The sequence below is a fragment of the Vipera berus genome, assembly GCF_964194415.1.
Source record: "Vipera berus genome assembly, chromosome: 1".
NCBI lineage: Eukaryota > Metazoa > Chordata > Lepidosauria > Squamata > Viperidae > Vipera > Vipera berus.
In genome coordinates, this window is record NC_138202.1 from 294,414,965 (window position 1) to 294,439,497 (window position 24,533).

At 38.1% G+C, this 24,533-nt stretch overlaps 1 protein-coding gene across 1 annotated transcript in view; it reads left to right on the forward strand.

Annotated features, from left to right (window-relative positions):
• Positions 1 to 24,533, forward strand: part of CRIM1 (cysteine rich transmembrane BMP regulator 1) — a 146,792-nt gene that overhangs the window by 79,425 nt on the left and 42,834 nt on the right. Inside the window, exons 3-7 of the mRNA XM_081331327.1 lie at positions 879 to 1,121; positions 7,458 to 7,578; positions 11,900 to 12,021; positions 16,367 to 16,549; positions 17,460 to 17,657. Of these exons, the coding sequence (XP_081187453.1) occupies positions 879 to 1,121; positions 7,458 to 7,578; positions 11,900 to 12,021; positions 16,367 to 16,549; positions 17,460 to 17,657 (867 nt within the window). The remainder of the gene's footprint in view (positions 1 to 878; positions 1,122 to 7,457; positions 7,579 to 11,899; positions 12,022 to 16,366; positions 16,550 to 17,459; positions 17,658 to 24,533) is intronic.

The following is a 24,533-nucleotide window of genomic DNA, read 5'->3' on the forward strand; positions in this document are numbered from 1 at the left end:
CAGACCAATACACCTTGCAGTTTGTTGTGAGGAAAATAGAAGGAGGAAGTTGTGTTGGATAAGTGTACCACCTTGAGTTATTTCTAAAAATAATAAAGGCCGTATACAAATAAAAAATAAAAATAATTAAATAAATAAAAATATTTTGTATTATTGTTTGAAATAGTAGCTTTTTTATGAACTTCTGCTAAAATGAAAAGTAGCATTCCTTAAAATAATAACTAAAGAACTAATTTAAACTCTTCCATCGGCTGAGACAAACATTTCTGAAAAACCTGACTCAGTTCACAATAAGCCTTTTGCCCCTACACTTTTTGCAAGGAACCCTCTCCTCCCCCCCACCTCATGCAGTAAATGATTGCAATTCAAATAACTCTCACCTATAATCCACCTGGGGGGAAAAATTCAAAAAGATTTTAAGAAATAAAGTACTCTTCACTAAGACATAGACAAATAGTCTAAATATGTAGAGACTTGGCTAGGCTTCTGTCCTTAAGGCAACCAAATATTTTTAGTGTTCTGTGTGATCATTGTCTTCATCTCTGTAAGGAGTACAAATGATTATCTCGTCTCATTGAATTTTGATTCAGGCTATTTATTGTAAGTAAAAAAAATCAAGCAAGCAAACATGCATCTTTAAGGAAAATGTGCATCTTTAAGGAAAAGGTTTATTAGAAATATCCCTTGTAAAACCATCTTCTTTATGAACTTTTCTGTTCTTCAAGAATCACTACTGCATTGTAAGCTGGCTGGGTAGGTGGCATTATTTTTTTTTTAAAAAAGAACTTTTAAAATATGTCTGCTTGACTTTTTGTCACTGTGAAGCTTCAAATATCAGGTAATGTCTTCCTGACGTGTGCTTACTCTCTTGCTTTCAGAAGAAAAACCGGACTGCTCCAAAGCGCGTTGTGAAGTGCAGTTTTCTCCACGCTGCCCAGAGGACTCCATTCTGATTGAAGGCTATGCTCCCCCTGGAGAATGCTGCCCTCTTCCAAGCCGCTGTGTTTGCAATCCTGCAGGATGTTTAAGGAAGGTCTGCCAACCCGGCTACTTGAACATACTGGTTTCTAAAGCATCAGGAAAACCAGGGGAATGCTGCGATTTCTATGAATGTAAACCAGGTAAGGTGTACTCTTCTTTTCTGTCCCGTCCTGGTCAGTTTTTTTTCAAAGCTTATATATAATTTAATATGGACTCTTGTATGTGTCTGTTCCCACTACTGAAACAAAAGACTCCTAGGCCAACATTTCCATATCACATTGTTTCAAACACAAAAACCCTAATAATAAAGTTCCTACCAATTAAATGAGGCAGATACTTCAAATATGGCTGGCCTGAAAGTTTGACTATGTCAGAATTGTTCAGTCTTTGAGAGGATCCTCAAAAACGTGGGGGGAAAAAACATAGCGAAAGATCAGATGAGGTAGCAGGCTATTAACCTGTGTGCTGGCATATAAATTCATGAGGTAGTCAGATAGTCTTTTTATCTTTTGTTGCTTCAAAAAAAGACAGACTGCAGTGTGTAGTGATTGTAATTGTCTTTGAAATCATCTTTAAAGCAATCTGAATCCATGAGTTAGTCAAACTGGAAAAATAAATCCAGCTATGTATTCTAGTTTTGTGCTGAGCTTGCACAGAGGTTCCCAGTGTTCTTGCAAAATGATGAGAGGACTTTGTTCTAAACACAGCCACACAGAGTAATGATTTTATTATTTTATCACCTTTATCTGTATAATAGAAAATGCAGTCTGGAGATTGTATATGGCTACATTATGATAGTATTTATAGTCTGAGAAGTATTCTCAACTGTTTGAAAATATATCCTAGGTATAACGACAGTTGCTTACATTCTGGCCCTTTAACTAAATAAAATATAATCATTGGAATTAAATATTTTGGAAACTCAAAAGAACTGAGTAAAAAAAAATGAGTCACTGTGACATAGTAGTTGTGGTTAACGCTACATTGAGGAAAATCAAGTCCACTTCAGCCGTAACGGCCTCATTGGGTAACTTTGGCTCAGTCACTGTGATGGAATGTAGTGAAGAGGTGGATTCCCAGGAAGGAAGGAGTACATTCTAGAGAAGTAAAAGGCAATTCAGTCTGGATATTATGTGTGAGAGAAGGAAGGTAAACACAGCCCTTCCCTAATAGTTATGGATTGTATGGTAGATGCAAATGGTAAAGCACTCAGTTTTGCATGATTTTGTTTATAGATACGAAACAGTTAAAGAATTCAGTTTGGAAGAATCTGCACATGTCATTTTTGGTTTGGGGTCTGACAATCACTCTCTTTTGGTTCAACCTCTTCCGCAGAGTTTTTGTTGTAGAGAACAGTAGGAAGGGGGAGTGCATTGAATGCCACTTTGAACTCCTATACATAAGGCAAGATATAAATCTAACAAACTAGGGTCAGTGAAAGCCTGATCTCAAGGAGATAATGTTGTAGAGCAGGGGTCCTCAACCGATGGTCCGCTGGCCCACTGCGGGAGTGTGCCCTGCTCACCCGTACTTGCGCTAGAGCCCACAGACCTGTTTGCGCCTGTGTGTGGGGCTAGCAGGGGTGATGGCTAGCGCCTGTGTGCCTGCACAAATAGGACTGCTAGTGTACGTGGGTTGCACAGCCCGCTTGTACATGCACACAATGCTAGCAGAGGCGGCAGCTAGCACATGCACACGTGTAAATGGGGCCACTAGCGCTGTGCAGGTTGTGTGGCCCATTTGCACATGAACGCGGGGCTAGCAGCAGCAGTGGCAGCTAACACCTGCGTGCTTGCGCAAACGGGGCTGCTAGCACCGTGTGAGTACGCATGGCCACGTTTGCACATGGCCCTGTTTCTGTGCATGAATGTGCGTGCAAATTTCACAACTGCTGCCTTTCCCTCTGGGCCGCCAGCATGAAAAGGTTGGTGACCTCTGTTCTAGATGGTAGGCACATGACAGAAAAGGTCTCTTCCTGACACTGCCTCACAAAAGGCCCCTTATGCATGCCTCTCCTGCCAGATCTAATAGGAAAGATAGTACCATCAGGGAGAGATGGTTCCATAAGTATCCCAGTCTCAACCCATGAAAGGTTTTGAAGATAACTATCTGCATCTTGAAAGAATACTGCTAGCCAATGCAGCTCACAAAACAAATATATATTTTCTTTTTCTTTGTTTGCTTTATTGTTCTATTATTTTACTGTTGTTTTGTTTAAACTTCCTTTTTATTTCTTTTGGGTTTTTAATGGTTGTGAGCAGCCTAAAGTAGCCCCAAAGTGAGATAGGCAGCAAATAAAATTGATGATGATGATGATGTTGATGCCAAATCCAGTCTGAACATCTGACTGACTGTATGACGAACTGTAATAATAACATACGCCAAATGACCAGTGCCCATTTACTGTCTGCGCTAATGAATTTTACATGAGCTGAAACTTCCAAATACTCTTCAAAGGCAGCTCGATGTACAGTATGTTACAGTATGTTATAATAATCCAATGAGGAAGTGACTAAGGCATGAGTGATTGTGAGCATCTCAGTCCAGGGACAGGTACAGTCAGCACACAACAAACTGTCCAAAGCTTCTCCAAAAACCTCTGGTCACAGCTGCCATCTGTTCTTTGAATAGAAGCCTTGTGTCCAGATGGATCTCCTTAAATTACATGTAGGTTCTATCTGGGGCAATGCAACCCCATCCAGAGCAAAAGATGGAAAGTTCTCAGAACCAGGGGTTTTTGTTGGCGTATCATGCCTATGCAATAATTCTCAGATTTTCAGACACTTAGGTTGTTCTTAGCTAAACTTGCTAGAAGATTCCCAGACCCAGCTTGGCTAGATTAGAATGTTTACTGCAGACAAGAATGAAACTTCAAATATAATAATTGCTTACCTAATATAATGTAAAGTCAGAGAAATACATATTTGTTCTCTGGAGTTGCATCTAAACTTCTCCATCTTGAACTTCCAGATTAATGAACAATTGAATTGCATGAAGGCCTTTGGTAGCCAAGATACAATAGCCACCTCTAGCCTAGGAAGCACTTATTCTTCCATCACCAGCCTTGACAAGTGCATGTATAATTCCAAGATTTGCTAGGTATATATTTTATGTTACTTGGAATTCAGAATCAGAATATTAGCACTTGTGCTGATAGCAGGCACGATCATATTCCATCACGTGATGAAAATGTATTTATGAAATTCTATATGTGAATAAGCCCAAGAAAATATTGAGTATGCTGGTATAAATCTAGACACCTACACGCCCATCACTTAGTTGTCTTATACTCACCTACATATTCATCATTCTATTCTTTTTGAGGTAAGGGAAGTAAAGCATAGAAAAAGACATTAACCAAATGAAATTAAATGTGAGATAAATAAGATAAATTCAGTTTATGTCTGCATCTTTCAATGTAACTCTTCTTATCTTTCTATCCTTGTTAATCATATATGCTTGTACCATGTTCACACATTATTTCATGTATTGCTTTTTCTTCTTTAAACTTCTTAACTTTCTGTTTTTGCAGAACTCAGCTTCATCTCAGTATAAATTTCTCAGTTTTCCCATTAGTCTTAATGCATTTACTCTTCTTTCTAATATATTTGATATGCAGTTGACTCCTCATTTTTTCTCTCTATAAATATGCTTATTCAGTATTGGTCACTTTGTTTTGTGTCATCATGCATTTGTTCTTAATCCTATCTTTCATTGTTTTGCCATACATTTCTTTCAATTTCATACAATTTATTTTTAGGTTTTTTCCTCTGCCCAGCTCTTACTTTCATATAACAAGGGGAAAAAAGCATGCTCCCATTTTTAGCAGCATTCACTCCTTGCAACAGACCCCTTAACACCCAATGCAGTATTGTTCTACCAGCATTTATACATCTTAAAATTTTTCTAACTCTATTGCTATAAGTAAATGTTCTATCAAATTGCACAAATTCATCTTCTTGCTCTGATTTTTTTACCATTTATATAATATTTCCAGTTGTTAACTCTGTTTGCCTTTCAAAGCATCTTAATCTTTTATGCATTAATTTTCATATTCATTCAACCTTTCTAATGGTTTCTGCAAATTGTTAAGCTTGTCAGCCGAAAACACAGTATCATATGCATTCAAATGTATAGGCACATTTGTGGTCCCAGCTAGCACTCCTGTAGTGTCATTCCTTTATCCATAAATAGATTTAACAGTGAAAGGAAACATCTGATATCCTTAATTTTCTCCCTGCTCACTGAACTATTTCATTTATTCTCACACATTCTTTATTGCCAATATATAATGCTTTTAACTTATTCAGCAACAAGTTGCAATATTTGTGCAAAACATCCCATCATTCTAGCCTATTACCGTATTTTTCGGACCATAAGATGCACTTTCCCCCCCCCAAAGTGGGGGGGAAACGAGGGTGCATCTAATGGTCTGAAGGTGTGGTACCCCAGCAAAGGCGAGGGAGACCCAGCCCACCCACCCCTTTTTTTTCTTCCTCCTGTCTGGCTGGCAAGAACAGGATGTGGGCAGCCGCCACGCTCTTCTAACTCCTCTGCAAAACTGCCCTTCCGCAGCTGCTGCCCTCGCCTCCCATGCAAGCCCGGAGATGCTGCCCATTCCAAGGAAAAAGGGGGCGACTGTGGTGGTGGGGAGGGAAGGAGAGGGGGGGAGGCAGGCATTCGACCAATCAGACCCCCCCTCCCGCAGGTGGCTTTAATGCAGATCGTCTCGGAAGTCCCTGGCCGTGCAAGCGGAGCCCTGCCACCCATTCCCCCCCCTTGAGCCTGCAGCGCCTGCCCGCCTCCCCAATTGCTTTCGAAAGAGATGAGAGGTGTTTCGGACAAAGGTATTGTTGGGAGTTTTTGCAGCAGGAGAATAAAAGGCTGGACAGACCCAGACTGTCTGTCGCCCCCTCCCCTTTTGTGTGTGTGTGTGTCTGCCCCTGGCATTTCTAGTCCCTTTTTGTGAAGCCCACTCCCTTCCGTGCTTTATTTTTTTAAAAAAATAATAACAACAGCAACAACAATAATACAATAGGATCCCTTTTCCCTAACCCTAACCCTAAATATTTTAGTATACCGGTACTATTTGGTTCAGAATATTTTTCTTGTTTTCCTGCTCTAAAAACTGGGTGCGTCTTATGGTCAGGTGCGTCTTATGGTCCCAAAAATACGGTAACTTCATCATATTAACTTCCCAAAACAAGAAATGTCTACAATAAGCTTTCTTTCCCACATTCATACATTTCTCAGTGACCCACTAAATCTAGTCTGCACATCCCTTGCCCGGTATAAAGCTTCACCACACACTGCCTAAAATTTGCTCATCATTACCTATTATATATTTTTAATTACAATTCTGTTGGACATGTTCCCAAGCAAGCTTAACAACTTGTGTAGATCTTCTAGCACAAATAATAGGATCTCAAAATCATGTATCATTTAGCACCTGCATTACAACAAATATGGTTGATGTAAATGACTGATTTTTAGAGATGCGTGGGTTGGGTCTAATCTGATTCAAATCATCAGTCCAATTCAGATTATTGACCTGACATAATTCAGCTATGCAGATCTATTCAAAGGCAGTTAATTTGAAAATAATTGAGTTTGGCAATTCAGTCATGTTGGCCATGAATAAAAAAAACCCTAAATAAAACTTCTCACAGCTCCACTCTTTACGTTTATAATAATTGAGCAACTGATTTTAAAACATTATGAATATCACTTAATGTTTATACTGTGACATGATTGATTAAAATCTCATCAGGTTGATGTCAACCTTTAGCAATTATATGGATAGATTTTCTGTAGAATGGTCTGATTGAACTTGGACTTTTAGGTCTCTTAATGATGCAGTCATTGGCATCCTAACAGAATTTAACCAGTCTGCTGCTTGCTATTCTTTTCTTTTCTTTTTTCTTTAACTGTTCCAAGCATTATGGACTTCAAGGGAATTATGTCTCCACACAGTGTGTCCAGAATAATATAAAGGTAAAGTTTCCCCCGCACATGCGTGCTAGTCGTTTCCGACTCTAGGGGCCGGTGCCCATCTCCGTTTCAAAGCCGAAGAGCCAGCGCTTGTCCGAGGACATCTCCGTGGTCATGTGGCTGGCATGACTAGACGCCAAAGGCGCACAGAACACTGTTACCTTCCCACCGTAGTGGTCCCTATTTTTCTACTTGCATTTTTATGTGCTTTCGAACTGCTAGGTTGGCAGAAGCTGGGACGAGTAACAGGTGCTCACCCAGAATAATATAGATGAAGCTATATTATTGAGTGAGAACTTGAGTAAGAATTCTGGCTTAATTTGTTCAGCAATTTGTTTATTTTCCTGGTTAAATGTGATCTTATTTAGTCTTCTCCAGCAGCAGAGTTCAAATGACATATCAGTAAATGAAACAGTCGAACTTTAACATTATGCTTCCTAAAAAGAGATTATTTCATTTTTTTCCCTTACCTTGTTTCCCACCAGTGTTCAGCGTGGACTGTAGTACGGTGGAATGCCCTCCTGTTCAACAAGTTGCCTGTCCTGTGGATAGCTATGAAACTCAAGTCAGGCTGACAGCTGATGGATGTTGCACTCTTCCCACAAGGTTTGTTTTATCTGATGTCATAATATCACGGTCAATAAACTGAGGCTAAACTTGTGACAGAAAAAGTTAAGTATATTAGTATACTGATTATTAAGTTACTATCTTAGTTAATGTTAATAAAGAATGTTGGGTTTAAAATGGAAGATTTCCTAGATTGAATAATCATTCTGTGAGAAGTGTTAATGACTGTCAATTCTGGAATAGCTTTCTTTCAGTACGGTGTTTTGAGGAAATTTTTTTTGAAAAAACAAAAATACAGCTTTATTTAATATAAAACATTTGTGATATGTATAAATAGGCTTTATGGGCATAAAGTTTGATACTTTGGGTTACCCTAAAATCTTTGAAGTATTATGTTAGGTTATCTTAGTACCAAGATGTGTTTTCAGTAAATCCTATATGTCAAGGAGCTGTATATGTTTTTCTTTTTTTAGATTAACCGCTGTAAGATATAACGTGATACATTATATTACTCAATTTTTACTCATTTCACTTTAGAAATAGTGCACTCTCTGTGTGATAGATTATTCAGGCACCACTTCAACCATTTGGGGGGGAAAAGATAATCAAGAATATTGAAACTGTCTAGGAACTGATCTCTGAAATGTATGGCTGTCCCAATCTGCCTTTAGCCCTGTTATAGACTTGTAGAATATTCTTAAGTAGAACTTTGCTAGTACGTTTTCTGTAGGGAAAAAAATGTAAGACTTCGGCTTCTACTGTACAATAAACCTCTACCCTTGCCCCTGTCCCTGTCGTCAAATTGAAGATTGTCAACATTTACCTGTGCTTAAAGAATAAAGTATTAACAGAGCTCTGACTTCATCACAATTTATTAGCAGCCTTGTTTCATTCATCTAAATGATTTTAAAACTTCAACCTGGTTTCATCATTGAGAAACATGTTTGCAGAAATGATTAAGTAACACAAAGTTATATAAAATAAGGTATATTCCACCTTGGTGAGTTTCTTTCAAAAATGTCTGATGTGCCTTTATTTCAAAATCCAGCAATTTATACAGTTGCTTCTATTTAGCAATAGCAGTAGCACTTAGATGTATATACTGCTTCATAGTACTTTACAACACTCTCTAAGCAACTTACAGAATAAGCATATTAACCCCAACAATCTAGGTCCTTATTTTACTGACCTCAGAAAGATGAAAGCCTGAATCAACCTTGAGCCAGTGAGGATCAAACTCCTGGCAGTGAGCTGAATTAGCCTGCAATACTGCATTCTAACCAATGCACCACTACCGCTCCTTCAAATTTGTGATATCTTAAGTTGTTTTTAATATATACGGTAACCTATATTAACAGCAGTTATTATCATGTGGTTTGATGTTATTTTCATGGAGCATAATTCATGCACGTTCAAAAAAAAAGGAAAAAATACATCTGATGATAATTCAGTATCCTCTCTATTAATATTTTTATTTTCTCCTGTGTTATCTATATGATAGTAACCTTTTAAAGACTGGAATTAGACATCTGCTGGAAAGATGGCTCAATTAATCATTCCATGAATTCCATAAATCTAGTTGTATTCTTTTTCCATAAACTTTTAAATAACATGGAAAGAGCATTAAAAAGATCTAATATAAAATGCGAATAAAAATTGGAAGTGCTAGTTCATTTATCATACCTTTGAATTAACATATTTCATTATATCAGTATAAATAAGTTTCCTCTTGATGGCACATTTCAGCTCCACTGAAGAAAGCCCTGTGTAGTAAGCTACACTTTAGGATCAGTGTTAGCTTGAATAATTTTCATTTAATTTGCTGTCTTTTCTTTCCCAAAACATAGATTCCAGAATTTTCTGGAGATGGGACAATCAATTGTTAATATTAAATACTAAAAAGTACTAATTTATTTCATTCTGATTAATGAAATGTTAAGCATTTTAGCTATATCCCTTTTCTCTAATATTGTTATACTATTCTGCTATCTTTGACTATAATGTTTTTGTTCAATTATCCATGGAACATGTTATATCTGTTCCTACCTATGCTTTATCTAATCTAAACTGTATTATTGATATATTTTCTCACTTTCTCAGTATTTATATTGATATATTGATTGATATATTGTTGGACAGAATATTGTTAACTTGACTATTACTGCCGTGATTCGCAACGTTCCCATAGCAATTATCATCAAGATTCCATTTTACAAAAGAGTTCAATGTTATTGATGAAAAAGTTAGGTCAGTGCCTTTCAAAGAGATGGTGAAATACTATAATAGCCAAAAATAATAATGAATAATATTGAAAAACATAGAAGCTGATCGGCCATCCCTCTCTGTTTTTTTAAGGAATATTTCTTAACTAATGTCTTCAGAAGGAATATATATATTCTTTTATATAGCAAGAATTCCTGGAGAAAGGTTTCCAGAAGTTTAATATCACTGTTTTAAAAATACATTTGTTTAATCTCAGCTGACAATACTGGTAGAACTTTGATATGATACATGTTGAGCAAGAATGTCTAGAAACAAAGGTTTGATGATGAATTTTATAAAATGACTTGAACACATTCTGCACAATATTATTTAGGAACAAAGTTGTGGATATTTTTAAATGGATATTTGATAACTTTTTTGGCAAATAATTAAATTAGAAGTTCCTTTTGCTCACAAAGGGAGCAAGCAGAAACCATTTGTAAGGGGGAACCAGGCTATCCCACCAGGCTTATATATGCCATGTAGTAAGACTTCTGAAATAGAGATTGGATTTCTATCTGTGTGCAGGAAAATAACTAGAACTATAATTCTTAAATTCTTGGCAGAAAACAAAGAAAATTAAAATACCATTATAATAGAATGCTGTGTGGCACAGTGGCAACAATGGGAGTTGGAAGAAGGCGAAGTCAGGTTGATAGCAACAGTATCTCTACACAAATCCTATTCCTTTTCTATGTGTTTCATAATGTCACATGCTCCAAAGAGGCAGAGCTTAAATTCACAAAGCCATTGTAGTCATTCTAATGAAATTAGAAGTTGCTATGGATATGCTAGCTGGATTTTAGGTATAATTTATACCTAAAACACACACTTAATGCTGCTGAGCTCTAAATAGTATTGTATTTGTGACAATATTGCTATGAAATGTTGATTGATGAGGTTCAAAGCTCAGCAGGCATATTTAGCCATAATTGTGAGCATTATAGCATTGGATTAGGTTTATCTTCAGGACAATTATTTTTACCCCCATTTGTTAATAGTTCTGGCCATTTAGAGGTCTTTTTTACCAGGAAGATTTCAAGAATTTAAATTAATTTTGAGTGGAAAATGCCCAGTCATCAAGCTTAAATTATAAATTATTAGAATGGCAAATAATCACAGCTACCTGTGATTATAAAAAAGAGTTTGGATATTTCTCTCATGTAAATCAGAACTTATTAAAAGAAGTTAATCCACTTTCATGGATAAATGGCCTCCCCCTGCATTTAAAAAAAAATAATGGTTACTTTAATCCTCACTTTTAGTTTTAGACAATTCAGGTTTGTCTCATCTACATTTGTTTATAGGATTTTTCATTCTGCTAAATTATGCATTTGAAAAGACAATCATAAATATTTAAGAAAACCCTGACATATGCTCTTTCTTTCTAATGCTACCTTAGCTACCTGTGATTATAAAAAAGAGTTTGGATATTTCTCTCATGTAAATCAGAACTCTCATCCTAAATATTTCTTATTAGTAGATTAAATCTTGACAGTTTAAACTTAACTATACAAATATGTTCTGTTGAAAAAAGAAACTGTCCAGAAAATGTCTGGGAGTATAGAAGCTTCCAAACCTATGCAATATCCCATGCTGAACAGTCTTAACCAATTTAAATTATAAATACAGGAAAATATTATAGGTATGTTAATGAAGTAATTGAAAATAGTAGGAGGCATAAATAACTTGATTACTTCTCCTACCTTATGCATTTCATGTCATTTAAATCTAGAACCTGCTAATGAGACTAAACTGACTGATTTAGAGAACAGTGCTTGTTTAGTTTTTTATTGTAATGATTCTCCCAACAACTGTAAATAGTAGATAATTAAAAACATTAGTGACTTTTTAACACATTTAGACCTCCCCCAGCTACTGTGGGATTTGGAACACCAGTCTTCAGATAAAAGTTGAACATTGTCCTTTGAACATTTTTTTTTAAATTGTGTTGTGTTTATAACAGTCATGTTGTCATTTTTATTATGTAACAGAGAAAAACCATTTGGCTTTCACAAGTTGCTTTTTTTTCCGTTTGTTTTTGCCATCCCATGTGTTCCTTCACTTATTTATGGAGCTTTCAATGCTTCGGTTTCAGGTGCGAATGTCTCTCAGGTTTATGTGGTGTTCCAAAATGCGAGCCAGGCTACATCCCCCAAATAGTGTCACGTGGAGACGGAACACCTGGCAAGTGCTGTGATGTCTTTGAATGTGTCAATGGTATGTTATGTTGACAGTGTATTTGGACTAAACATTTTGAGATACTAGTATAAGAATAACACTGATATCTTCCCTACTATGCAGCAAACAAGTTAAAAAGTGTGTTTAAAAATGTAATAGGTCCATTTTCCTCTCATAAAATTTATGTTGCAAATCTTTTGTATATAGGTTATAAACCAACATTTGCATTACTGTATGTTTATTTCTTTCCTTCATATGAACTCATGTACTTTAGTTTGCTTATAAACTCAAATAGTATATTCCGAGGAGCAAGCTGATATATATGCTTAGAGTTTTGAAAAAGTATGCTACCCGTAGTTTCAGCTAAAAAAATAAGCCACAGGGAAGGGTGTGGGGAACAAAAAGTCTTTAACTAAAAGACTTGTGTTTTTGTGTTGTGACATGAGTCAGATCTTGCAACTACTGATAAAGATCTTTCTGTGGAATTGTTTCCTGTACACTCTGGTTAAAGCTTCTGGAATGCTTCCTGAGGCAGGAGACATCACCTCTGTCTCTTTCTTAGGAAGAGATCATTTTAAAATATTTAAACAGTACTTCAGACAAGTTTTATCTTAGGAGTTGTCAGTAATCACTTAATATGTATTTATCAAAGTGGCTAAAAATATAAATGTATCTTCAAACCACAAAGCACCAACTTAAAGAATAATTGACATTTTTCAGTTTTAGCTAAAGAGTTCTAAGTAGTAGTGCATTCTACTTTACAGTAGCTGAAGAAAGCAGAAAACAGGATTTTGTTTTTGTTTTTATATCTGTGTCTCTTTGTTCATACATACTTATATGCACATATACAAAAATATATTCAGGTATACATGCCCACATACTTTTTAATTTGCCACTGATGGAGGGCAAGCAGTCCCATTTGAATGTACAGGTAGTCCTTGCTTACTGATCACATTAGGGAGCAGCAATTCTGTTGCTAAGTGCCACAGTTGCTAAGTGGAAAATCACATAATTGCAACAGTCTTAAAGCCTCACTTTATATTCAGTCATTAAGTGACTGAATACATGACTGTAACTTATAATTTTATTCCCACTTTCTCCATTTAACTGTGTCAGCCAGTTGCAAAGCAAACAAATAGCGATCACTTTTCCATGGGACATTGCAGTGGTTAGGAATGCAAAGATTAGTCTCAGCTCTTTTTTTTTTACACCGGTGTAACTGCATGGTTACTGAAAGAGGCAGTCAGTAAACAAGGACTATCTGGATAACCATTCCAAAATGGCCTTATCAGAAATGAAAAAGTAGGCTTGTGAAGGCCTCCCGACATTCCCATTGCTGTAGGGAAAGTAGTTTATTGTGAAATTAATTAAAATGATAATGTGAATAAGTAGAAATAGTGACATCACATTCTAATAAACTTTATTATCAGCAAAATGGAGTAACTATCCAAAATTATTATTAAGACTCAGAATGTTTTTCCAAATGCTCATCCTTTATGTCGGTATAGTATGGTGTAACCAAGTAAAATTGGATTTATGGTAATTTATCAGTAATCCAAGGCAAAGAAAATTATTCCAATATTAATGAAATTATAGAGCCAGTTTAGTTTAGTGGTTAAACTAATGAAGGCACTTCATTATCATCCTCATCAATGAAATTATAAACTGTACAAATATTATTACTGAATATCTTTAAATCCATAAAAGGTATTTAAATTTTAAAAGTAAGTTAAAATCATTTAATCAGTTATAAATAACATTCATTAAATGCAAATAAAACTTATGAAAGTAGTTAGTATGCAAATTATGAAAGTTCTAGATTATAAACTGAAAAATGTTATATTTCCAAAAGCATTATGCTACTAACCACCTCAAGGCTGTCTTTTTTTTTATCTGTATCAAAATTATTAGCGAAAATAGGATATGGACTGAATAAATGTATATTGAGTGCAAATGCAGTTAAGATATTCTTTGGTTAGAAAAGATATTGTAAATTGTATTATTCACACTATTAGAAAAATGTAATAAATGTTGATAGGCAATTGTATATTTACTAACAACAATAAGAATTGTATTTGCTTACTGTGGAAAAATATCTATTACCAGAAGGAGAGAGGAGGTACTAGAGGGTGTTATATTGGACTTAATTTGAAAAAGCTTACATGTACCACAGAATCACTAATGGACTCAGTCATCACGTTGTATATTAGGCACGTGATTGTAAAAATAGAAAATTAGTAAAATATTTATAAAAAAATTATTAGTTTACCATAATATAAAATACAAAGGAAAATGAAAATAGTGGGAAATTAAGGGACGGGAAAAGGGAAAAAGAAAAACTGTGGTGTTAGAAAGGGAAGAAGAAAAGGCATTGACTTCCAGCTCTTTTTAGCACAGTAGAAGATAATCACATTACATCTTCAACTTTTTACTTTTATACAATAATATAGGCTATAATCAAAGCTGTCTTGAGTATAAGACTTTAGAAGACAAGAAGCTAAAGCATACTACATTGATTATCTTTAAATCATACAATATTTAAAATATTATTTAGAATGCTGCATAATTGTTTCAAAACACATAAGCATTAATATAATTATACAAAGAAATAGGTAGCTTAAATGAACTAGTGCAGTGTCTGACTTTTAAAGCTACCCAGAAGTATTTCTATAATTTCTTGGTGTAATAATGATAGTAAAGAAAGCAGTTATAGTCCAAGGATTGTTTATTAATTTAGTAGTAATTATATTTAAGTAGTTATGATATTTGACTCTAGAACAGATGTAATACCTGTAAATGGTAAGTTTATTTAAAGTTTTCCTCTTTTTGCTGTAATTAATGTTTTTTTAAAAATTGTCAGTACTAATCTAAGAAAGAAAATTATTTTCATGATGGTATAACAAGCTCAAGCTGTGCAGTTTCTATTGTCTTCTGATACTAAATACTTTATTCTTTTTTATTCATTTATTTGTAAACTTTGTATACTATTGTCAATCGGAGCCTCTAATTGGATTACAACCAGTTTGTATTTGAGAAATGGTAAAAAAAATGGGTATTGTAATACTGGGAGCATAGGCAACTGTTGTATGTATTCTTAGCTTTCTGTCTTTGAATTGTGGGAAACAATAGCTAGTATATACCATATTTCGACACTTTTCCTGCAACTATATTTGCATATCTGGCCCTTACAACCCTTCAAGAAAAAAAAACATCAAATTACACAATTAAGGATTTCATGCTGCATTTGATTTGAAGGCAAAGTGTGTGCAAGCCTGGTTGTTCATGTTCACTTAGAAATTATGAGTCTAATAATGTTACAACTTGTAAGATCTGTTCCCAGCCTCATTGTATAAAAATATAAAAGTAGTTGTCATCATCCAAAGAGGACTGTGTTTTACACCTGAGACAAAGAAATCCTAAGAGCAAAAACACAATAAAAATAAATAAGTTAGAGCTAGCTGACCTTTCTTAAGATCCTCAAACCTGCTCAAGTTTGACAGCTGAATCCTTCTGGCCACTCTCATGTATTCTCTACCTCCTCAAATTTAAATTCTGTCATCAAACTAAATTTGGGGAACTAAACACAGATTTGCATTACCCCCACCTTTCATTATAGAAATAGAAGTAGGGAAGGTTAGTCAATTACACTGAGTATACAATTACTTCAGTGGTGGGATTCAAATATGTGAACAACCGGTTCGCTGTGTGAATGCCGCTTCCGGAAGTCCATTCTGGGCCTGGGCAACAAAAAATTAGCTACCAGTTCTGCCGAAGTCGTGCAAACCAGCTGAATCCCACCACTGAATTACTTCCAACTATTAAGTATTAATGAAGGAGGCAAGGAATGTGGTATCTGTTACATTTCTGTTTTCTGGCCAGTTAGAAATAATTTTGTGATATAGTTGTTTGATTTAGGCTTGACAGGATATGCTATTGTAATATGTGTACTATACTTTATGGCACATAGTATAGTACGCATATTACAACAACATATCCATAAATTCAGCCACTGGTAGATTTTTCAATAAATTTTTCAATAAACTCAATAGTCCTTCCCTTCCTAAAAAAAGCATATCATAATCCATATATTTATTAAATACTATTGATCACCAATTCCTTTATGAGCACTACAAGTGCCATAAAATATTTTTCTATAAGATGGAGCATACTCTAAGAAAGAATTGGATATATCAGAGTTAGATATTGCTATATATTTAAAAGAAAAATACCCCAGAATCTCTGAAACCAGAAATCTAATTTAACAGAAATACTGATTCTTGTCTGAATTAAGACCAGAATTGTACAAAACCAAACAAAGCGTTCTAGTGTTTTGTTGTATAACATGTCCATGAAAAATATCTTGTTTCCTGTTTGCTATTTTTAGAAGTGAAGCCAGCATGTATATTTAATAGTGTGGAATATAATGATGGAGACACGTTCCGAATGGACACTTGCCGGTTTTGTCAATGCCAAGGCGGTGTATCTATTTGTTTCTCTGCACAATGTGGCGAGCTACACTGTGATAGATACTACGTACCAGAAGGAGAGTGCTGTCCAGTTTGCGAAGGTAATTTTTTTTGTCACTTCACTTCAGAAATTGATAAACCTTAAAAGCTAAATATAATGTTTTATAGCAATAGTTAAAAATAGATGTGAAAGAAACTTGACATTGGTCCAACAGAAATGAGTTTTGTTATTTATATATTTAATACATTTATATACAAATATATATGCAGTATTGTCATTATGCACAACTCTGATTAATAATATAAAACTGTAATTTGATACAATCTCCGTTGCTCACAAATATTTCCTATAAAAGTATAATTCTGTTATTTTCCTATGAAAATAGACTACATCTCATAAGGTACTACTAATAATTTGTTGCTCATAACGTTAAGAAGAGTAATTGATTTTTTTGACAGTTTTAAAGTATAGGTAGTCCTCAACTTATGACCACAATTGAGCCCAATTGAGACATTTGTTAAGTGAACTTTGCCCCACTTTATGACCTTTCTTGCTGCAGTTGTTAAGTTAGTGACACGGTTGTTAAATGAATCTGGCTTCCCCATCAACTTTGCTTGTCAGAAGGTCACAAAGGGTGATCACATGACCCCAGGGTACTGCAAGTGTCATAAATATGAGTCAGTTGCCAAGCAGCTGAATTTTGATCATGTGACCATGGGGCTGCTGCAACCGTTGTAAGTGTGAAAGTCATAAGTCACTTTTTTTCAGGGCCATTGTAAATTTGAATGGTCACTAAATGAACTGTTGTAAGTCGAGGATTACCTGTATATAACCTTGTACTTGAATCAATGTGGCCTTGCAGTATATAACTTCTGATCTTAACTTGATGAATTCTGAGAACTTCAACCCACTGTTACCAACATGGAATATTCATTAATTATTGTAAGTGAATTAAACCATTTAAGCTTTGTTTAATTATAGAAAAAAATTGTTTGTTCTTTCGCTTTTAGATTCCATTTCTCCAATTAGTAACCCTGCAGGCTGTTATGCTAATGGTCAGATTCAAGCACATGGTGACCGCTGGAGGGAAGATGATTGTACTTTCTGCCAGTGCATCAATGGAGAGTCCCATTGTGTGGCCACAGCCTGTGGACAAAGTTGCTTGAATCCTGTAAAGGTTCCAGGAGAATGTTGCCCAATGTGTGAAGGTCAGACATGAAAAAAATAATAATTACCTGTCTTTTTTGTAGGGAAGCATGGATAGCTTTGATTATAGTGTTCCTGTTTTTTAAAACATAACAAAAGCTCTTCCTTTATCTAATAACAGAAAAACTGTGCCATCAGCTTTAACTGTAATGAATAGAGCTCATTTTGGAGTGGAGTAAGGTTTTGTATGACCGCATTAGACATTAGATAATACAGGCTGCTACCGTATTATCTGCAAAACAAAGGGGGAGACATGACATTCTTTGAAAAATCTCTACATCTGTAATTAATTTGAGCATTTGTTTGTACTAATTTTCACTATAGTCAATTTTTCTCACTTGGTAGAATTTCAGACCCACTTTAATTTTATTATTCAAACATTTTCACTTTGATATACAGCTTTCATGGAATGGGTAATGATAATACATTGTCATGTAGTCAGTCAGATATGATCAGATATCAGCCTTACTGAAGGCAGTCTTCCTTCTGCCTTACTTGTAGCTCTCCAGCTACGACTATATGTTCAGAAACCATTCAAACGTACGATGGCACTGATTGGTTGTGACTGGTCCTCAGCATTTCAGCCATCTCAGTATCCTCTGCAATCAAGTGATCACAATCTGGATGCTTGGCAAACTTACGACTGGTTACCAAATGTCTTGCAATTGTGTAATCACCATTTACAACTTACTCTGCCTTGTGTACCCTCTTTCAGGCGCATCTACTACACCCATGCTAATCCTCACAGTGCCACACACACATCCCCCTGCACACTATCCCTGGTTGGGCTTGCAGGGATTGTCATTATTAAGTGATGTGGTTGTGCTTTACCAATGGTAATTCCTTTCCCAATTGCTGTTGTAAATCAAGGATTATCTTTAGTAGGTCTTTTGAATCTTAGATAAGGCTAAATTGGCTTGATTACAGCATCATTGTAAAACTCTTAGGAAGTGTTCACTAATCCCGAAAGTGGAACATAAGACTTTTTCTAACTTATCCCCCATATTTTCCTTTTTTCAGGCTTCAGAAAATACATATTTCAGTTTTCAATACCATGTTTGAGTTTTGCAGACAGAAATGCTGTACTGCAGCTATTCAGTGACCCAGTATATGGAAGGCTAGTGATAGATCATAAGTATTTTGCGTTTTTTTAACCTTAGAACTCTCTCCCTGACTAATCTTTCTCATTGCCCATAACTTGTTACTTTGATTTCTTGTTTGAATGCTTAAGGGAACACTTTATAGCAAATTGCCACTTCAGATGTAGCTCATACACACACACACACACACACACACACACACACACACACACACACGCATATACATATACACATCAAGATTCTGAATGGGCTCTTTCTTTTAATAAAGAACAGGGTTCAACTAATCTCTCTTCAGTGATTTACTATATTCAGATTTTTTTCTAAGAAATGTTTCCAGAACCCTTTTTTGACCTCTTATGATTTTGTAAACTCCATACTACTATTTATTCTGTAAAGGTTTAGTTAAAAGATAAAGCTAAGCAATGTAGTTCTAAAATATTTTGTTGCTGCATTAGTAATTTGGACACCAGGAAGGAAATTCTCTACATCTGAACTTGGAACTGGTATTTTTCATGTAATGAACTCAGGGAAAAGAAAAGCTGTCTGGAATGCTAACTATGAAGATGGAAAACATTTAGTCACCCTTGGAATGATATGAATGTTTTTCTAGGAAGCTTAAGTAAACATGTATTCTATAGTGCAGGAGGCAGTATTTAACTTTTTTTTTTTGGAAGATTGACAATGTTCCACAAAGAGCACGGAAGTTTAAAAAGATCATTAAAAATAGTTCTGTGAGAGGCAAACAAACTATTGAGTTAGCTAAATATTTCTGCTTATTTTGAGGCATTTGACTGTATTTTTAAATAATGCAAAAATATTTTAGAAATGTTAAAAAACATTTACAACTATAGCTTACATTTAATGGTACCCTCTATAAAAATAATGACTTGTACAAAGATATATTCCACCTTTTGACTGTGTTGCATATCCTGCTGCACTACCAAGAATTGCTTTTCAGAAGTTGAACAGACTCTAGGATTTGGCCTATTTACCATTTTAAACCACAAAACCAGAGTAAGAATTGCATTTATATATCATATATTATTAATTTTAAGCACCCTTTAATAGTTACATTTTTACTTCATAAACATAAATTATATAAATTACTTTTGACTTCTTCTGCCAAAAACTTTCTGTTCTTTTCCTTCTCATGAACAGAAATAATTGTTAGGGAATGCAAAATGCTGTGGGAGTCACTTAATAACTTTCCAGATGCCTGATGTTTGTGTATGTATGTAAGTTTTTGCTTGTCTGAATAGGAGAAATATCCTTAAAGCTTATACCTATAGTGGAAACACATTACCATGGTTTCCATACTTAATGGAACACCAGAAAGCCCACCACAGAGTAAAAACAGAGAAAATTAATGAGATTTCCAGGAAAATTCAGACTTCAGAATGTTGGTGACATGTACTGCAAACAAGCATAATTTAAGATAAGTGAAGCTAAATGGCAATATAATAGCCTTCCAAGGTTTTTCATTGGGTTGCAGAATTGGGGGGGGGGAGCCAAAAGAAGAAGAAGTTTGATGAATGCTTTGAACTGTAGGCTGCATTTGACTTGAGTTTCAAGTTGCACAGCTTACAAATAATAATTCTGGTCAGAGGACATTTATTATGCAAAAAAAATGCCCAGATGCTTTCCCCATGTAGTATTAGTTAACAATCAGGTTCTGGAACAAGGTTGCCAAAGATAGAAGAAACCAGTGAAAAATCAGCTGATGAAATAGAGCAGAGGGAAGCAAGAATGTCAGAAAAGAGAACGAGAAAAAACGAACCAGAAGAAAATAGATAAGTCAGAGGACCTTGAAAATGCTTGCCCATTCACTCTACAATATATTTTTGTTGCTGTGCTCAAATGATGATGATGATGATGGAAGGGACCTTGGAGGTCATCTAGTCCAAGGCCCTGCTCAGGCAGGAAACCCTATACCATTTCAGACAGATGCCTGTCCAGTCTTAAAAACTTCCAGTATTGGAGTATTCACAGCTTCTCGAGGCAGTTTGTTCTAACTGTCAGAAAATATAGGTATGTTGAGAGGAAACATAGATAAGTTTTGTACTAAACTTTTTGAACAAACAGTAGTTTCTGCCTGCTTCACAATTTAGTGTGAAATGGCAATCTTCAGCTTATTTAAAAATCCTTTGTTCATATCAGATGATTGAAGGAATGAAAGAGGACTTCATATTTTAGACTGGGTTCAAAATGAAGTGAAAGATGCCTCTCAAATCTGGATTAGACTTCTCCATCACTGCATGTTGGGGGACGTATATGTTTGTAATTTGAACAGTTGCATAGCTGCACATCTGCACATGTTAATATTCTGGCCAGGGGTGCTCAAACAGCAAAGCACAGAACAGGATCAACCAATCAGCCTGCAGGTGTACGCCTTCACATAACACACAGTTGGGATTTAGGAGGTATCCACCTCTGCCTCTCTGTAACCATCGGCAACCTATGCTTACCCATCAACCCCTTCACAGCATAGGTATGTGGCGACACCTACATGCAGTTGCAGCAATTCTAAATCAAGTTTCAGAAGGAACATGTGGTGTGTTGAACACTCCAGGGTGTACATTTCATTCTTTAAGTCTGTAGATCTTGTAAACCTACCAACTCTGGGTTTTCGAACAACCTAGAAATCCAATTCCTGCCTGTTCTACTAATGAATGAAAAAGTAAAGTTATGCTACTTTCTGTTTAGTTGATAAAAATGAACAGGAGTACATATTGTTTGGGAGAATGCAGCTATTGTTTGAATATTCCACAATAAGTTACGCTAAAATATGTTCTCCTATGTTCCTATCCATAACAGTTTCTTCCATCATAATACTTTGCAGTATTTCTCTTAAGTCTTCTTATTAGGTGCTAGATTTTTTTTTCTGGTTATTCTGGAAATCGAACTTAAATTGTTTAGTTTACTAAATCAGAGGAGAAGTTCAGATAACTATTTAATACCTCCTTTATTCAAAACTGAAGAAACATTGCAGAACTGAAGAAATTCCTCACCTTGGTCTTTTTTCCTGAAATTTGTTTTGTGAGACATGGATGCAAAGTTCTGTTTGTGCTAATGGGCTTTTGTATTTTAGGCAGAGGTCCCCAGCCTTTTGAGTATCAGGGACCAGAGGGGGCATGGTTTTGTGTGCTGCTGTTCTGAACCAGCCCTCTTCTCGCACCCCTAATCAAAAGAAGAGTCTGGAAAGCGTCCAAGGCTAAAAGGCTTCTGCCAAGATTTAATTACGCAGTTAACAAAAACACAAGAGCTTGTCTTCTCAAGCGGAAAAAGTTGCTTTCAGCAACCAGCCCCTCCCCAAACACTTCTTTTATAGAGAGCTCAGGGCGTGGTCTCCCTGTGCCTCCTCCCGAGGAGTCCCATAGTCTTTCTTTGTTTGTCCCTGCTCGTCTGCCTCCTGCGTCGGGCGTCCTTGAACAGGGCCAGCTGTGGGTCATCATCCTCCGCACTCTCGGGCTCACACAGCTGAGAAGAGGTCCCCGGCTGAGGGCTCTGCAAAGCCTCCAAATCATCATCATCAGCCGGTTCGTTTCCCTCCTCCCCCACATCTGAGTCCTCCGATACATCGGAGCCGGCTGTCGGACCCACAGGCTGGCCCTGAGTCACAACACTATCCCGCACCGCAGGGCCCTTCCCCCGGGTCTGCCGATCCGGATGCGGTCGGGATGGGAACTGTTCGTGAAAAGCAGTCACCAACGCAGGGGCATGAACGGCGGTCGCGTCTTCCCATGTGAAGTCCTCCGGCCCGTACCCTTTCCACTCGATCAGGTACTGGAAGCGACCTTTCAGCCAGCGGGAATCCCTGATGCTGGCGACCTCGTACTCGGGGGTGCTGTCTCCATCACGAGTTCCTGATGGTGGAGGTTCCGCCTGGCGAAGTGGACAGGCCGGTCGTTCGGGGACCAGCAAGGACCGATGGAAGACGGGGTGCACGCGCAGGGAACGTGGCAGAGTTAAACGATAGGCGACCGGGTTGATGACGGCCTCGACTGGGAACGGTCCAAGGTAACGGTGGTCCAGCTTCCTCGCCGGCCGAGTGGATGGCAGGTTCCTGGTGGACAGCCAGACCCGATCCCCCACCGATAGTGGAGGCGTATCCCTTCTCGACCGATCGGCGAACCTCTTGTAGTCGGCCTTGGCCTTCTCCAGCTGCCGTCGCACCAACCGATGGATTGCCTGTAACTCCGCCATGAATTCGTTCGCTGCCGGCTCCGGTGAGTCCACGGGAGAAAGGGGGAAAAACCGGGGGTGATAACCCACGTTGGCCAAGAACGGTGTCATCTGCGTGGAGGTGTGCTGCGAGTTGTTAAAGGCAAACTCGGCTATGGCCAAGTAGTCCACCCAATTGTCCTGCTGCAGGTTAACGTAGCAGCGCAGATACTGCTCTAAAATGCCGATGACCTTCTCGGTACCCCCGTCGGTCTGAGGATGATGCGCGGACGAGAGGCAAACCTTAATGTCCAACGCCCGCATCAACTCCTGCCAGAAGCGGGCTGTAAACTGGGCCCCCCTATCGGAGACGACTCTATCGGGAAGGCCGTGCAGCCGGAACACCTGTTGGATGAACATGCGACTAGTGGCGCGAGCTGACGGTAAGCCGCGACAGGGGATGAAGTGCGCCATCTTGGTCAACATGTCCACCACCACAAACACTGTCGTGAAGCCGGAGGATGGGGGTAGATCCGTCAGAAAGTCCATGGACACAGCCCCCCAGGGTCTCTTGGGCGTTGGCAAAGGCTGCAGTAAACCAGGCGGGGCCCCTGTCGCTGACTTGGCCTGCCTGCATGGGACGCAGGAGGTGACATAAGACTGGACATCGTGTCGGACTCGGGGCCACCAGAAGGTACGGGAGACCAGGTTCAGAGTCTTGAACAGGCCAAAATGCCCCGCAGCCGGGTTATCATGACATTGGCTGAGGACGAGTCCCCTGAGTGGCCCTCCTGGAACATAGAGCCGGTCACGATAATACAGGAGTCCATCCGTGACCGACCAAGGCGAATCTGGCCCCACCTCTTCCTTCCGCTGAGCCACCCACGCCTCCTGCTGCTGCGCCTCCCGGATCCGAGCCCGTATATCCACCGGCTCCCGCACCGCAGCAAAAGACTCGACGGGGATCACTGTCCTGGGCGGAAGCTTGTCTTCCACTCGGGTGTACTCGGGCTTCCTGGACAGAGCATCCGCTCTCTGGTTGTGCCCGCTTGGTATGTACCGCACCCGGAAGTCAAACCTCGCAAAGAAGAGGGACCACCGGATCTGGCGTTGGTTCAGATTCTGAGCGGTCTGCAGGCTTTCCAGATTCTTGTGGTCCGTCCGGACCTCGATCTGATGCCGCGCCCCCTCCAGATGATGCCTCCAAGCCTCGAACGCTGCCTTGATGGCCAGCAGCTCCTTCTCCCAGATGGTATAGTTGCGCTCCGAGGGGTTCAATTTCCGAGAGTGATACGCGCAAGGGAAAAGGGTACCGTTGGGCGTCGCTGCCTGGAGTAACACGGCCCCAATGGCAATGTCGGAGGCGTCCGCCTCCACGACAAACGGCCGTTGCGGGTCAGGATGCTTCAAGATGGGCTCCTTCATGAAGGCGTCCTTCAAAGCTTGGAACGCCTGTTGTTCGGGGGCGTTCCACTGGAACCGAGTCTTCTTCTGCAGGAGCCAGGTGAGGGGGGCTGTCAAGGCAGCAAAGCCAGGGATGAATGTCCGATAGTAGTTGGCAAATCCAAGAAGTCGCTGAACATCCTTCACGCGACGCGGGGGTTGCCAACTCTGCAA